Raw genomic sequence first — 16856 nt, 5'->3', positions numbered from 1 at the left:
TACACATGAGCCTAGCAGTTAAACCAACTACATATGTATATAAATGAAAGCTATCTTACGGCTGCAAGTAATTTTAAGCACTACATGGCTAGTTACATAGTTTTTGGACCTTAAAAGCTGCTGATATTTTTGGCAAGAGAAGGAAATGCGACGCATATAGCAAACAAACAAACAAAAAATGGCATAGAACGTAAAAACTTAAACTCTGAACTAACTTGGTCGGTGGCAATGAAATGAGTTTCATACACCAAGAAGGTTTATTCAATTCATCCACAATGCGAATCCTTCTACAAAAGTTGAACAAAACCAATTCGAGGCTTTTATGCATCCAAATTTCTTCCGGCGGAAGGGGATGAGAGACCTAGGAGCGTTGCCGTAATAAATTCTACTTATCACATTCTGCTGTTGCCGACCCAAGGTGTTAGTACCTGAACGAAGTTTTTTCCCATCCGGCAAAGAGTTAATAAACTAGCAGACTACGCAAGCAAACCAGGGACCCCTCACCAATAGTCGATAATGGTTCACTGCAGTCCTGAGGGCAGGTTAATGTAATAAAATATATTACTTTATCCCTGATACTGGGTGTGACGTTCGATCAGGATCTACATTTTGGCGAACATGCATTCGCAATTGTGCCTGAAGTAAAGAGCCGTAGGTAATAAAATAAATATAAAAAGACGCATATTACCACTTACAAAGCGATTGGCCAGCCGCTTGCATGCTGAGCGTCACCGATACGGCCACCGAGTCTAAAGACACCTCACTGGAAAAAAGTATAGGCCTGTCAAAGCACTGCTACGGGCTGTCTTTTAATGTCCCCACCACATCATCTTCACAGTCAGGCGAGAGTACTCCCTATTAGGGAGAGAAATTAAAGGGTGAACTAACAGTTTCTGTTGAATACCCAGAAACCTGGGCATTCCAACAGACATCTGATTGAAGGGGCCTCGTCTCCCAGGGACTTAAGAAGTCATCATCGCAAGCATTATTAGGAAATATGGTACCTGACAGCATAGCCGTATGCAAAAGAAAAGCACAAAAAGGTCCCATCCAAAAGGTGATATCCACAAAAAGGCGTCGGAATTGCCCCGCGAACCCCGTTCTTAAGGTCAAATACCCTGAACTGGCAATAGAGTAAAGCAACATTCCCCGAGAGACGTGCGTCACTCTGCTCAACTTCGATCTGGATACTGTAACATGTAAATGTATGTCCTTCTTGCAACGTGTCCCCATATGACACGAATCATCTTTTCAGTTCAAATATGGAACCAACACCTCTATCACACCTTTCTCTCTGGTCCACAACTGTTGAAACTGCAAGTTTTATTTGACTCCCGTTAGAGCATATTGATGACAATTTATGACGAGTCCCACCTTCCTCCAGAGGGTTAGGGGGCTTAAAATATACCCGCGACAGGTATGCCTGTCGAAGAGGCGACTAAAATATCAGTGAAGGTTTCATGTGGTCATACTAAAGCCTTCCCGCGATAGTCGCGCTAGTACCTTAATGGTGCTTGTTACTGGAACGTACCAGATCTGCGTCCGGCAAAGGACCATCAATATCGATAACACTCCCCAAGGCCTTCGAAGAGTGTCCTTAACACTACAACAACAACAACAACAGGAGACGCAACTTCTGGATGGGGCGAAGCACCGTTACAAAAAACACAACAGGGCAGTTAAAAGGGTAATTTTTTTCTGGTCTTCAACTATGCACCATCAATATACTCGGAGGAGTTAAATTGCGAAAGATCTCGATGCAAAAATCTTATTTAAAAACAGGCAAACTTGTTTTTTATTGATTATTTTTTGACATCCGATTTCTTGAAAATACGTCTCATTATTTCATTATCTATAATTCTTTCTTAGGGCCCTTTTAGTTCTGACGTCGTTTTCACATAGTTGCTTTTTCCTATCCCTGCAGCGAATCGCACTAGTTCCTAACTAGTGCAGAACTATCTCGTTAAGAGACGGTACTAGTGCTAATTTCATCCGATCCACCGTTTGATTTCTAAGTTGAAATTGGTTTCGCTGTTAATGCTGGTTCCCAGATAGACGAATGGCTCTAGAGTCTCGAAGTAATATCTGTCAACAGTGACGTGGCTGCCAAGGCGCGAATGCGCTGATTCTTTCTTGGATAACAATTAAGTACTTGTTCTAATTTAATGCAAGACTCATTTTTTGCCTCTTCATCGAATCTACAATAGGCAGAACTCTCTCCTCTCTTTAATTTCCCCTACATATTAGCAGGGCCGAATTTTAAATGAGAAATTCATGGCAGAAACACACTCGAAATGTTTGCCAAATCACGGAGTAGGGGTAACACCGCTTAGAAAAACGTTTTTCTAATTTTTCATCTACAGCGTTAAGTTAAGGATATCGCACGAGAGGAAGTCGCGTTGTCTGCAGCCTGCTTTGATTGCGAATGGCTCGTAGAGATATTTCCCAATCCTAACGGAGCTGGTAGTGTTGCTCATTGTCGTTTAGCAGAGTCCTATTAACTTTGCAAGGAACTTAAATTCAGACATAGCAGCATAAAAATAACTTATTTCCGCGCTGTCAGGCAGATTTAAAGTCGACAAGAATATAATGAATCGCCTCCTTGATCTGGCGTATTGTGAAGATTTGACAACTGCATGCATAGCTTTGCTCATACTCTGAGAACATTTTAGTATACTCCAAAGCTTTTGTTTTGTGCTCGATACCGATGTGGTCCATTATGGACTAGTTCTCTAACTGGGAAAAGATACTAATTGAAAATTGGTTGATACTATTTCTGACTAGTTGGAAGTTTCACTGCAGGGTATAGACAGACGTTTATACACCCATTGGTATATAAATACATACATACATACACACATGTATACACTTTCATAAACCTACAATATAAAGTTAAAAAGCCTTCACTACTTTAACCACAACAATAACAACAACGGTAGTTATAGCGCAACTTTTTCATATATCCGCCGTTCTCCACACAGCTTGTGATCGTGGAACCTCGAACGTCGTAAGCCAACGCTGCTGCGCCACCAGCCAGCCAGCAATTTAGTAAAGCCAATACGTTTAAGCATATTTGATACATACATACATTTATTACCTACTAGGTAGAAAGTATAACAACAGCAAATGGCAATTTGCCTTAGTTGGAAAGTGCCATAAATACTGGATAAAAAAAAAATCACACTTCATTAATGTAGAATGTTGGTGTGTTCAAGGTCGCAAATGTTGGATCACTTCTTTTCATCAATGTTAATGATGATGATTGCTAAATCACAGAGAGAGCTACAAACACTATCGCAGATGCACACACACACTTACAACTTAAGATAGCTAGAGAGATGTCCATATGTATGTATGAGTGTAAGCAAGAAATTTCCATACATTCAGTTTTGAAATGTCCGTATCAAGTGAAGGGTTCAAAAGCAGTAGAGAGTCAAAAGTAGAAAGGCTAGCAAGTTAAGCAACAACGAAGCTAAAAAAAAACTAAAAAAAAAGTTGGAAAAATTTTAGTGAATGTATAAATACTGGTTTTAATTGTGCAAATAATCAAAAATAAAATAAAAATAAAAAATTAAAATTTAACTACGAAAACAGCAAAACACGAAACATTTGCATATCAACAATAGCAAAATTGTTAAACATAAAGAAATACGAAATTGTATGCTCTTTGTTGTACAAGCGAATGTAAATAGTTTTTGAATTGTGAGCGCGTAGTTTGCGCATGCGTGCGGATTGGAAAAAGTGCATGCAGCTTAGCGCTGGAAAAATGAAAAAATTGCTAGTCTTTCCTTAATTTATAATAAAACTTTGTCTTATAATACACCGAACGAAATTTTGAAATTGTAAAATAAAGTATGTATTGTTATATTTTTGTGTAAATAAATAAAGTTATCATAAGAAGTAGCTCACCGCATAAAAAATATTAAAATGATTAATAAACTTAATATTACTAATATGCATATTTATATACATACATACATGCATACATACATACGTATTACTTATGACTGTGCAATATTTCGTAAAAATTTATTATTCATTGTTACAAAATAAAAAATAATTTTTTTTCTGTGGTTTTTTTCTCCTTCTTATGCTTTTTTCCATGTGTGTTCACCAAAGTTTCCTAGAATGCTGATGTTGCAATACAGCAAGCATGGAGAGTGTATACTCAAAGAAATTGGAGCTGCATTCCGTGGAGAACACCCAGCCGATTTAACAATAGTTTGTGAAAATAGAGTTAAGCTACATGCGCATAAACTTGTATTGGCTGCTGCAAGCCCACTCATAAGGTAAAATGTGATATAAAGTTTGTATGTATGTGTACATTAGCGTGCGCTTTAAGTTGCCTTTTCGTCCTACAAAGCAAGATTCGCCGCCGCAAAGGTACTCTATACATCAAAAAAAAACGTGGTCTGTTAGTAATTATTTAAATGGAATAACGGAAAATGTGCTGGATGACAAGCGCGGTCAAAAATACTGAAATTGAAGTTGTAAAATTCGGAATAAATCTAACAAGTGCTGCCATAAGTTCTAAATTCGATTTGATTTCGATTCCGGTTTTTCGGGCGCAAACAGCGATAAGTTACTTAAAACAAGTAAGGACGGGACTGTTTTCGGCTGTGCCGAAGACTTTATACCTTTCATGAATGGGGTTGAACAATAATCTTAGCCCATTCGTAATATCCAAATAATAGGCTGTATAAGACATGAAATACATATATAAGCGATTTTTAAAATAAACATAAAATAAAAATAGATAGGTAGTTTGTATGAGGATGCAAAGTTTCACGTTTTTTGTGGTCTCCATGAAATAGCTATGACAATGAATCACTTATCTCAACAATATATAACGTAAACGTAGGTATTTGATGAAATTTGAAGTTTCTAGCTGTTAAAATGGGTTAGAAATTAGGAAAAGCTTCTTATCTGAACAATCGGTTGTATGGCATATATAATATATATAACACCGATCTATACAAGTTTTTCATACAACAATGAATAATATATACGTAAGCATTAAGGTGAAATTTGAAGCTTCCAGCTGTTCAAATGGGGCAGAAATTGCGAAAAGTTTCTTAACTGGACAATCGGTTGTATGAGATATATACTATATATATCACCGATCTCTACGATTTTTTCAGACAATAATGTATGCTATATACGTAGGTATTCGTTGAAATTTGAAGCCTCTAGCCCATAAATTGGACCAGTAATTACGAAAAGTTTCTTATCTGAACAGTCGGTTGTGGGCAATATATGCTATATATACGACCAATCTCATCCATTTTTTCAGACGACAATATGTGCAATATACGAAAGCATATGGCGAAGTTTGAAGCTTCAATCTGATAAATTGAGGAAGATATGACAAAAATCCTCTTTTTCTAAAAAATTGGTTGTGTGGAGGATATATGCTATGGTGGTCCGACTCGGCCGGTTCCGACAAATGTCTAATCGGACACCGAAATACACACACATCTCAAAAATTGAGGGAATAGTTTGCATACAAACAGACAGACGAACAGACGGACATGGCTAAATCAATTCAGCTCTTCATCCTGATCATTTCAGTATACTTAATGGTGGGTCTATCTATTTTTCTTTAAGGACTTACAATTTTGAGACTCGTGACAGAGTTAATATACCATTTCATTTTCATGAAAATTCTACAAATTGCAATACCTACTTTTTGCTTAAATTCTAATAAATGTCAAATTTTTTTTATATAAAAACATAATCAATCCATTTACGTCCAAACAAAGACTAATATTATTTTGCTATGTATATATATTTATTTATGCAAGTATCGCGCAAGGTCAAAAATTCGACCAATCCAGTTTCTTAAGTAGATAAGGGATATCGAAATTAAAGTGTGTATGAATATTTCTAAATATGCAACATTCAAATTACTTTTTACTTCGGATGAACCAAAATTCCTATCCCAAAAGTTCTACTCTACTGCACAACGTGGTGTTGTAGGTCCAATTAGCTTCACTAATCAGGCGGAACTGCTTTTGCTATGAACAGTTTTTGTTATTTCAAGTCCCTGTGTAAAATATACAAACTACGTTGCGACTTCTCGATGTTCATTTCACATCGGCAGATGATGCAGAAGAGTCAGCAGAAAACAATCACACTTCGATCACAAGGAGGGTAGAGCTGGGCTTGGTTACTGATACCAGGATCGAATGGGCAGTGAAGACTTTTTCTAAGGAAATCGCTGGGCCCAGATGGTATATTCCCTGCCATGCTAAAAATCTCGAGTAGATTGATCGGGGAATGGCTTCAAATAATATTCGATGGATACATTAGACTGTATCATGGAGAACGGTTCGCGTAGTGTTTCTACCCAAGGCAGGGGATATCAGTCATTTTGGGATACAATCCCAAACACTACAGACCTATTAGTTCAGCATAATTTCTGCTCAGAACATCTGAGAGGCATAAAGTCCAACGTGCATGCACATACGGGCAAGTCGGCAGACACGGCACTGCAAAGGAAGGCTATAAACATAGTATGCATTAGGAGGGTTCTTAGATATTGCCGGGGCTGTGAATATCACCAACAGCTCAGTCGGTTCGGTGAGGACCCCGTCAAACTTACGGTGTACGCAGCTGACGTTGCAGTTGTCATAAGTGGAAAGTGGCTTCCAACAATTAGCTCTTTCATGGATCGGTCGCTTCGGGATATACATGCTTGGGCATCTAATGTCAGGTTGACCGCCAATGCGGAGAATATCGATATGGTCTTGTTTACTAAGAGATACAAGTTTCCAAACTGGGCCAGGCCTAAGCTAGGAGTGACCCTGCACGAGAAAACTTGCATAAAATATCTAAGTGCTTTTGTTTAGCTATATTTTATTAAAATAATTTATTAAAAATAAACGATTGTGAGCACGCAAAGAAATCTATTTGTACTATGGCACTATTGTGAATATTTGCACTGCATTGCCGGCAGTTGCTACCATGCGCTATGGCGCCATGGCAGCGCAATTTTAATTGATTGATAGAACAGCTTATTTCTGTTGATATTTGATAAGAGACGGCTCGTGTACATATATTCTAAAGCTTGTACTAAAACATTATGGCAACCAATGGTCAAGTGTCCCAGATCAGCTGATTCGCAGGGCAGTCATCTAGCCTTTCCAAGCTTAGCAGGTCAGAAAATATTAATTTTTTGCATTTTTGGAATTTACTTTTTTATGAAACGAACACAAACGTGGTTTGACGTTTTACCTTTGTATTGCAATTCCCAGTGGAAGACGAAAAAATTAAGGGGAAATTTAAATATGGCCGTTGAACTCTAGTCAATTTTAACCATCGTAAATTCCTACAAGTGAAGAATCTTACTATTCCTTCATTGACATACCTAACTGTCAAAAGAGACTGACAGGAAAACTGGCTGTCACGAATGACCAGATAACGGTAGAAAGATTTGTTTATTTACTCGGGGTAAATTAATTCCAGCGCCATAAATTGCCTAATCTAGTGAATAGAATAGCCACTTCAGCAAACATTTAAATAATGTAATGAGCTAGTCGTCTACAAAAATGTATTGAGCAAGTGATTTATGTAAGTAATAGAATAGCGATTTAACGGGTGATCCAGGGTATTTGTTATTGTGAACGTTTTTTCAAACATTCCGTTTTTTCAGTAGTTGGTTTAGCTTAGCTTAAACTAAGTTTGCTTAAACTCTAGTTAAATTTAAACTCCAGTTAAACTACAGAGCAGTTTTTCAGTCACAGCTTAAGGCCGTCTTTGGGCATAGGCTTCTTTGTATGGCAACATTGGTTTTTATTATCTAGATAATTTGTAGACAAGGCAACAGCTGGATTTTGTTTACCAACAAACATGGAAAAAATATTTCTCCGCCCTTAGATAAAAATATATCTAATTCTGGCGCTGATATCCAACATCATTCTCTAATTACACAGGCCGACAGCATCTCAGACCCCAAAACCGGACTATATATTTTCGAAGTATTTTGATGCGATGAATCGAAACCTGGCCTGAAAATTGCTCTATCTTCTCCAGTTGATACCCCATATTGTATATCGAGCTGAGATGGAGTTGAAAAAAATCTTCTCCAAGGTGGTACTACCTAAACCAACAGCTGTTTATTGTTTGGAATATATGCCAATTATACACGTTTTATTTTATTTTCGGTAAAATACTGTAGTATTGCAATTTTACATTTAAGTACAATTAGAGAACCTCACTAGATTACAACTTGGAAATTATCTTTTTTTTTTCAACTTAAGCAACAGCATCTTTTGCTTTAGAAAAAATTCCCTTTTTGGCTGTGTACGCTATGATTCTCCAGTTGAGCCACTGTTTCGAGCCTAGTTATCAACATGAGCTCTTACGGTACTCAAGCCCAAATGCTTGTTGGGTATATTCGACGCCATTGCGAACGAACGTAAATAACTGATAGGTTAACTAGAGTTTAACCCTGCTGGATCGGCCGCTTAAGCGCAGCTTAAACTTAAATACCAATCATATGTGACCATAAACCAGACCATACTTTCCTAAAGGTTTTCGATGCGCTGAATTCAAATCTGGACGCAGAATTGCTCTATCACGTCAGGATTTTAAGATATCCTAACCTAAATGTGCAAAAAACACCGTTTTTGCCTATTTTTGAGGTTATATATACACGACAGATTTTTTTTTAAAGCACACATAGCATCTTAAAGAAGAAGTCTTTCTCTTACGAATGGCGTTGAGTTTGCTCAAATATCTTTTTTTTTCGCTAAGATAGAGCAATTTCAAGTTTATATATTTGCCAATTTTCCTATAGCTGAAAACCCACTGAGGTATGATGCAGTATAACACATACCTCTTTCGATAAGTCTTACGATAATTGCTCTATCTTAGCGAAAAAAAAGATATTTGAGCAAACTCAACGCCATTCGTAAGAGAAAGACTTCTTCTTTAAGATGCTATGTGTGCTTTAAAAAAAAATCTGTCGTGTATATATAACCTCAAAAATAGGCAAAAACGGTGTTTTTTGCACATTTAGGTTAGGATATCTTAAAATCCTGACGTGATAGAGCAATTCTGCGTCCAGATTTGAATTCAGCGCATCGAAAACCTTTAGGAAAGTATGGTCTGGTTTATGGTCAAAGAATCGGTCGCATTTTGTCGGCCTGTGTATTCAACCGAGTTTTTTTTGTCAAGATAATTAGTTTGTTCAGTTACTTCAAAAGAAGAAAAACTTTTGGTCTCAAGTTAACAATGTTCTGTAAAAAGTTAAAGTATACTTAAAAACTACAAAATAAATTTCAGCGTAGTTTAACTGACAAACTGAGTTGAACTTGTACTGAAAAATCTGGCCTTATACTCAAGAATTGAGCTTTAGAATGTTAAAATAAAATTTGTTCACAACCTTTTCAAATAATCTTATTTCAAATTTTTCTTTTACATTTTCAGAACTCTCTTGGAAGACACGCAACTTTCAGACTGTGCTACAACAGTTTACTTTCCAGATGTAAATGCAACATATTTTAAATTCCTTTTGGATTTTCTATATTCCGGACAAACTTGCATAACATCGCGCGATGTTAGTTATTTGCATGACCTCTTATTGTTGCTGCAAATAAAATCGGATAATTGGAAAACAACTGATTCGGCAATTCTAAGTAGTAAGTGTAGTAATTTGCATGAACGTTTGAATAGCGATTCGAATGGCAATTGCAAACAACAACAACAATCGCCACCACCACCACCTCCACCACATAGTATGTATTGTTCAACCAAACTCGAGCATTCCTATAGCCCTTATTTAGATGGCAGTGATGAGTTAAGAAACCGTTCGGATGGTTCTAAAGATTCAGATAATCTTAAAGACGATCCGGGCAGCCCTAAGTGTTCATTAGATGATAATATACAACAACAGCAACAACGAAAAGATTTAAAAGAAGACAGTCCCACACCCAGCGAACAAGATGAATATGCCGATGCGCAAACAAATAATAAAAATATACCTTCCCTGAATCCCGTAAATTTATCATTGGGTTTAAGATGTAAGCAAGAAATTAGTACAAGAAAACTATCATCATATACGGATAAGAATAACATTTTCAACACAGATAATTCACCATACAATGGCAACGAAAGTATAAAACGTAAAGGATTCTTTTTTGATACCGATAAAGATGTGACAAAATCATTACAAGACCCCGATTTGAATAATTCACCAGAGAATTATGTTGTAACACCACATCGAAAAAGAAGACCAGGCTTTCATCATTCCTCCAATCATAATCAACCTTTCGCATCATCATATCAACATACCCTAATCGATGAATTACGTTCAGCGAAAACTGCCACTTCACCCATTTCACCATATATGTCTGATCGAAAATTATTATCACCACTCGAAGAAGGTTTATTAGGTAACTCCGAAGTATTAGCGAAAAATCGTAAATCTATGGAAAATCAAAGACCAAGACCACAAAGTCCCGACGCTACAGCAGCATTACATATATCACCAGCATTTCCATATCAATGGCAAACACCACAAAATCCCGCCATAACAACATTCTCAAATTTACAATCCGGTCTAACTAGTATACAACAACAATTGAGCGGTGGAAATGGCGCTGGTGGAGGTGGAGGTGGGGGTGGTGGTGGCGGTGGTGGTGGTGGCAGTGGCGGCATCGATGCAGGTAATCGTGATACACCAGGTAGTGTTCGAGATCCATCAACCAATTCAAATTCAAATATATGTGGCACACATAATACGACACGCGAATATCGTTGCGAATATTGTGGCAAACAATTTGGTATGTCATGGAATTTGAAAACGCATTTACGGGTGCATACGGGCGAAAAACCATTCGCTTGTCGTTTATGTGTTGCTATGTTTAAACAAAAGGCCCATCTATTGAAACATTTGTGTTCGGTACATCGTAATGTTATAACAACAACAAATGGTGCAGAAACCGAAAATCGTTATAGTTGCTGTTTTTGTTCTATGTATTTCGAATCAGTACAAGAGTTAGTAAGGCATTTGTCAGGGCATCATAATAATTTGCTACTAACAAAAAATTTACACGAATAAAGAATGCAAAGCAAAGCTTAAATTATTATTATAAAATTTTTTCTACATAAATGCCAATCATATGTGGGCATACTGCAGTAAAATATTTGTGTATCAGTAAACCAGTAAAATTAGTTTGTATTTGAAGTAAAAGTGTGTTGCTTCTTAGAACAAAAAATGCAGTAAATTGATGCAGCACACGGAAAAAAATGAATCTATAAAATCATCAAATCAAGTTTGTTGTTCTTGGTTTTACAGTTTTTCAGTAAACTTACTTTAACGCATGTTAATTCAACCGATTTTTTTTTTTTGTCAAAATAATCAGTTTGTTTAGTTACTTCAACAGAAGAAAAACTTTTGGTCTCCAGTTAACAATGTTCTGTAAAAATTACAGATTCTAAATCAATCTAACTGAGTTTTCTGTTAAAAGAACTGATGTTATTGCTTATTTCCAGCAAACAACTGTCAAATGCTAATTTTAAATATAAACTTACGCTTACGGCGCTCACAACTTATTTTTATGACTATCGTGCCACAGACGTCTCTGTCATATCAACAGCCACGGTAATATTTTAGCAGGTTTCATTAGTTTTTTTAGGGTGACATTAATAATTGTTAATTAGCAAAGCTACTTCGGTGGCCAACGTGGTGTGATGGTAACGCGCTATGCCTACCAACCGTATATCTTGGGTTTAAAATCTAGGAAAAGCAACTTTAAAATCTTCAGAAATTTTTTTTTTTGTGTGTGTATATACATTTTTTTAACAGAGCTGTGGCTCACATTTGATGAACCTTTTTTTAAGTTTTTTTTTTGAAGATTTGACAGTTAAACCACTCAATTGAGAATCAACAAGGTGTGCGAAGTTGTTTTGCGATAAATAAAAAGAGCCAAAAAAACATTGGTTGTCTTGACCCGTAATTTGGTTGATTTTACCAGTTTTTTTCTTTCAGTGCAGTCAAAATATATTTTTAGTTTACCGGATAACGCAACTTCAATTGCATTACCAGAACATTTTCAATTCATTAGAAGAAGTTTTTGTTCTAGACAAAAAAGGCAGTAACTAGAAATTGACAATTTTCTTTTAATGATAATGCAATTTTAATTGCATTACCAGCACATTTTCAATGCATTGGGAGTAAAATGTTGCTCTCTTGGACAAAAATGTGCACTCAATTCAAACAGCTACTAAAATACAAATATATATGTTTTCTTGCAAGTATAAACTACTTAAGTTACCAGCAAAATTTAAAAGTTTCCTAAAAGTTTTTACAAAAAAAATAAAGTTTTGCATATTTCTTTTTATAAATTAGTTTATGGTATATGAGAAATTATTCCTGAAATTGCAAGATATTTTAAAATATCAGCCAACTTTCTGAAAATATAAAAAATACATTAAATTAATTGCAGCAAAATGTTTTTAAAAAACAAATTTGGCACAAAATATTCTTATCTTCATAATGCAATTCGATATGCATTACTATACAAAATTTTAAGCCAACACGGCGGCCGCCGTGGTCTGATGGTAGCGTGCTCCGCCTACCACACCGAAGATTCATGGTTCACGCCCCGGGAAAAGCAACATCAAAAATTTTAGAAACAAGTTTTTTTAATTAGAAGAATTTTTTTCTAAGCGGGGTCGCCCCTCGGCGGTGGTTGGCAAGCACTGCGAGTGTATTTCTGCCATGAAAAGCTCTCAGTGGAAACTCATCTGCCTCGCAGATGCCGTTCGGAGTCGGCATAAAACAAGTAGGTCCCGTCCCGCAAATTTGTAGGAAAAATTAAAAAGGAGTACAACGCAAATTGGAAGAGAAGCTCGGCCTTAGATCTCTTCGGAGGTTTTCGCGCCTTACATTTATTTTTTTTATTTTACTTAGTTATGCATGACTTTTCGCTAAATGAGTTGTAAAGTTAAAGTTTCTGTTTTCCTGATCACGCAGTTTAATTGGCATAGAGTTGAAATTTCAGTGCCTACCAAAAAAAAATCCACTGCCAGTAAATATATATGACAGGAAACTTTATTCTGATAATGCAATTTCAATTGAAATATCAGTTTTGTGGCTTTATAAAAACCCAACTTGAGTTAAAGTAATTTTTCTCTAGCAATAGAATTTAATTTGCACTACTAGCGAATTTGCATTACCAGCAAAATTTTAATGCTTTCTGGAAAAAGCACTCATGTCTACATTTTGAAGGATAACTTCAGTTGTATGTTCGGGATACCAGCGAAATTGTACTAAACAAAATGTTTCTCCAATAATGCAATTTAATTTGCATTACAGGAAAATTTTACTGCTTACCGAGCAAACTTCACAAGAAAATATGCAATTTGATTAGCAATTCGAGAAAAGTTTTAAAGATGCCTGAAAAGTTTTATAGTGCCTGTAAAACTTTGCCGCTTTCCAAAAAAAAAGTAAATAAATCAGTATTTTTGTAGCGGTTTTTTTTTGCATGATCAGCAACGTTTTTTTGCTTATTGTAAAACTGTAATACCAATAAAAATTACCTGTTTTATATAATTTTTTTTTTTTTTTTGATAAAAGGGAATGCTTTCAAATCAATCGTTTTCATTTTTAAGTGGGGAGTGCCCTATTGCTTAATGTATGAAAACATTTTTAAAGATGTTTTTATTTTCATTTTTTTAATTCAATAAACTCTTTGGGAAAAAATATTTTTGATGATCCATTCATTGATCAATTTTTTTAAGCAATTTGCATTTTTTTATATAATAAAAAAATTTTTATGATTGATTTTTAAAGTAATTAACATTTTTTTAGTTTAATAAACAAGTCGTATGCAATGGATGAGCTATGATTTTAAATTTGTCATGTGTGCTTTGTTGTTCTTTCTCATATAAAACTGTTTTAAAAAAAAACAATTCAGCAGCCTATGTATATCGGGCGTGTTATTTATTAATTTTTAACATTTCAAAAAATTTTGTAAACAAAATGTGGAAAAAACAACGAAAAAAAAGGTGGATAGTATTGACGGTTGCATAAATTTTCGATTTTTAATGCTTTTTGCTGATGCCTCTTTACGGACGTATTTAAGGGTGGTGTTTAAAAAAATATTCCATAAGACAATAAAAGACCTTGTGAATTGCATAAACATAAAATAAATAAAATCGATTTTTGATGATTGATTCATTGATAAAATTTTCCCAAATTTTTATTGAATAATATTGTTTTTTAATTACGCAATAGTAAATTATTAGAGGCTCATTCCATTTCAAGACACCCGGTCCGCGCAGGACATGATTTTTGATTTCGATGAAATTTTAATATGTTGTTCTTTGATCAAAATATTGAAAAACATGTTTTTTTTTGCCTCAAAAATTTTTTTTTTCGTATTTATCGGCAATTGAATTCGATTAAATGCAATTGATATTTTATTCACCTATTTTTTGAACTCTCAATAACTTTGTCAAAAACTAACCGATTCTCATGATTTTTTCTTTGAAATGTTCGTTATTACTTTTAATTTTATATAAATTTATAAACAATTTCATATAGTTAAAAAAATAATTTTTTTAGTATGACTTTTTTTTTTTTAATTAATATTTCAAATAACGGTTATTGTTTTTTGTTTAAACTTTTCTATTTATTTTTCAGAATTACAGAGATTTTGTAACAGGACATGGCAAAGGCTCCTGTGACGGTATTGGAGGTTTAGTGAAATATTTTGCCATATTCTGAAAAATAACAACAAATGAATGTTTTCAATAATAAATGTGATATTTTAATTAATTTTAATCATTTGGCATTGATCGCCTTGTATGCTGATATGTATTGCATCAATATACGGCGAAAAAAGTTTACTTACTTACTTACTTAATTGGCGCTTAACCGTCTAAACGGTTATGGCCGTCCAACTAGGCGCGCCAGTCGCTCCTTCGTTCCGCCAACCGACGCCAATTGGTCACACCACGGGAGTTTAAATCGTTTTCCACCTGGTCCTTCCAACGGAGTGGGGGCCGCCCTCTACCTCTGCTTCCATAGGCGGGTTCCGATAGAGACACTTTCTTGGCCGGAGCATCATCTTTCATTCGCATAACATGGCCTAGCCAGCGCAGCCGCTGCGTTTTAATTCGCTGGACTATGTTGATGTCTGCGTATAGCTCGTACAGCTCATCATTAAATCTTCTTCGGTACTCGCCATCGCCAACGCGTAGAGGTCCATAAATCTTTCGAAGAACTTTTCTCTCGAACACTCCCAAAGCCGCTTCATCTGCTGTTGTCATGGTCCATGCTTCTGCCCCATATAGCAGGACGGGTACGATAAGTGACTTGTAGAGTATGATTTTCGTTCGCCGAGAGAGGACTTTACTTTTCAATTGCCTACCTAGTCCAAAGTAGCATTTATTGGCAAGATTGATTCTTCGCTGGATTTCAGTGCTGATGTTGTTGCTAGTGTTGATGCTGGTTCCCAAATAAACGAAGTCTTTTACAATTTCGAAATTATGGTTGCCAACAGTAGCGTGTTTTCCAAGCGCTTATGCGCTGACCCTTTGCTGGATGAAAGCAGGTACTTCGTTTTGTCCTCATTCACCATCAAACCCATCTTGTGCACTGGGCAAAGAACACTTAGATTCCAACCGTCCGGCATGCACTCGTCCGCCCATATTTTGCTAAGAAGCTGCTGCATGCGCCTTACCAACTCCTCGCCGCCGTACTTGAATAGCTCCGCAGGCAATCCATCAGCACCCACGGCCTTGTTGTTTTTCAACCTGGTTATTGCTATTCTAACTTCGTCATAATCGGGCGGGGGGACATATATTCCATCATCATCGATTGCGGGATCGGGTTCTTCATCTCTGCGCGGTGAATTGCTGCCTCCATTTAGAAGAGCAGAGAAGTATTCCCTCCATAATCTAAGCCAGGCATGCTTAACGAACGAAACGATATCATTTCGTTACGATAATCAACGCTAATAAACGAAACGAAGTCACTTCTTAACGTTAAGAACGTCAAATTAAGTGACTTCGTTCCGTTTATTAGCGTTGATTATCGTAACGAAATGATATCGTTTCGTTCGTTAAGCATGCCTGATCTAAGCACTCTCTGGACAATAGTTACAATATCGCCGTTTTCATTCCTACAGGAGTTCGCCCGGTCTTAAAACCTTCCTTCTGTCGCCGTATTTTTTGGTAAAATTTTCGGGCGTTATTCCTGGTGGCTCGCAGCTCAAGCTCCTCGCACTCACGCCTTTCTGCTTCTGCTTTTTTCTTCCTGAAAAGGCGTCTCGCTTCCCTTTTCAACTCACGATAGCGTTCACACACTCCTCTTGTCACGCTCGCTTTTAACGTAGCCCTTCAGGCAGCGTCTTTTCTTTCTGTTGCAACGCGGCATTCTTCATCGTACCAGTTGTTTTTTCGTGGACGCCGGTAACCAATTTTTTCCTCGGCGGCAGTACGAAGTGCTTTGGAGATATGCTCCCACTGCTCCTGTATTCCTTCAGGATGAGTCGTGCTCTCAGAGAGCAGGTGTGAGAGTCGAGTTGCGAAATCATTGGCAGTCTGTTGTGATTGAAGCTTTTCGACGTCTAGCTTTCCTTGCGTTTTTTGTTCCTTGGTTTTAGCCGCGTTGAGGCGGGTGCGTATTTTGGCTGCAACGAGATAATGGTCCGAGTCGATGTTAGGTCCTCGGATCGTGCGCACATCTAAAACACTGGAGGCATGCCGTCCGTTTATCACAACGTGTTCGATCTGATTGCGAGTATTTCGATCAGGAGACAGCCATGTAGCTTGATGTATCTTTTTATGCATGAACCTTGTGCTGGATATGACCATGTTTCGAGCATCGGCAAAGTCAATCA

The 16856-nt window shown here is 36.6% G+C and overlaps 1 protein-coding gene across 3 annotated transcripts in view; it reads left to right on the top strand.

Annotated features, from left to right (window-relative positions):
• Positions 1–15983, top strand: part of ken (ken and barbie) — a 49785-nt gene extending 33802 nt beyond the window's left edge. For 2 of the 3 annotated variants that reach the window (XM_067772338.1, XM_067772336.1), the window contains 2 exons: positions 4120–4289; positions 9433–15983. In XM_067772338.1, the coding sequence (XP_067628439.1) occupies positions 4129–4289; positions 9433–11065 (1794 nt within the window). In that variant the 5' untranslated portion in view covers positions 4120–4128 and the 3' untranslated portion in view covers positions 11066–15983. Of the gene's footprint in view, positions 1–2981; positions 3853–4119; positions 4290–9432 lie in introns of those variants that run through there. The other variant, XM_067772337.1, reaches the window with a different exon arrangement.
• Positions 15984–16856: the final 873 nt, after the last annotated feature.

The sequence above is a fragment of the Eurosta solidaginis genome, chromosome 3 (assembly GCF_040869045.1).
Source record: "Eurosta solidaginis isolate ZX-2024a chromosome 3, ASM4086904v1, whole genome shotgun sequence".
In the NCBI taxonomy this organism is placed as follows: domain Eukaryota; kingdom Metazoa; phylum Arthropoda; class Insecta; order Diptera; family Tephritidae; genus Eurosta; species Eurosta solidaginis.
The sequence above is the reverse complement of the archived record's forward strand: the minus strand, read 5'-3'. Positions and strand labels throughout refer to the sequence as shown.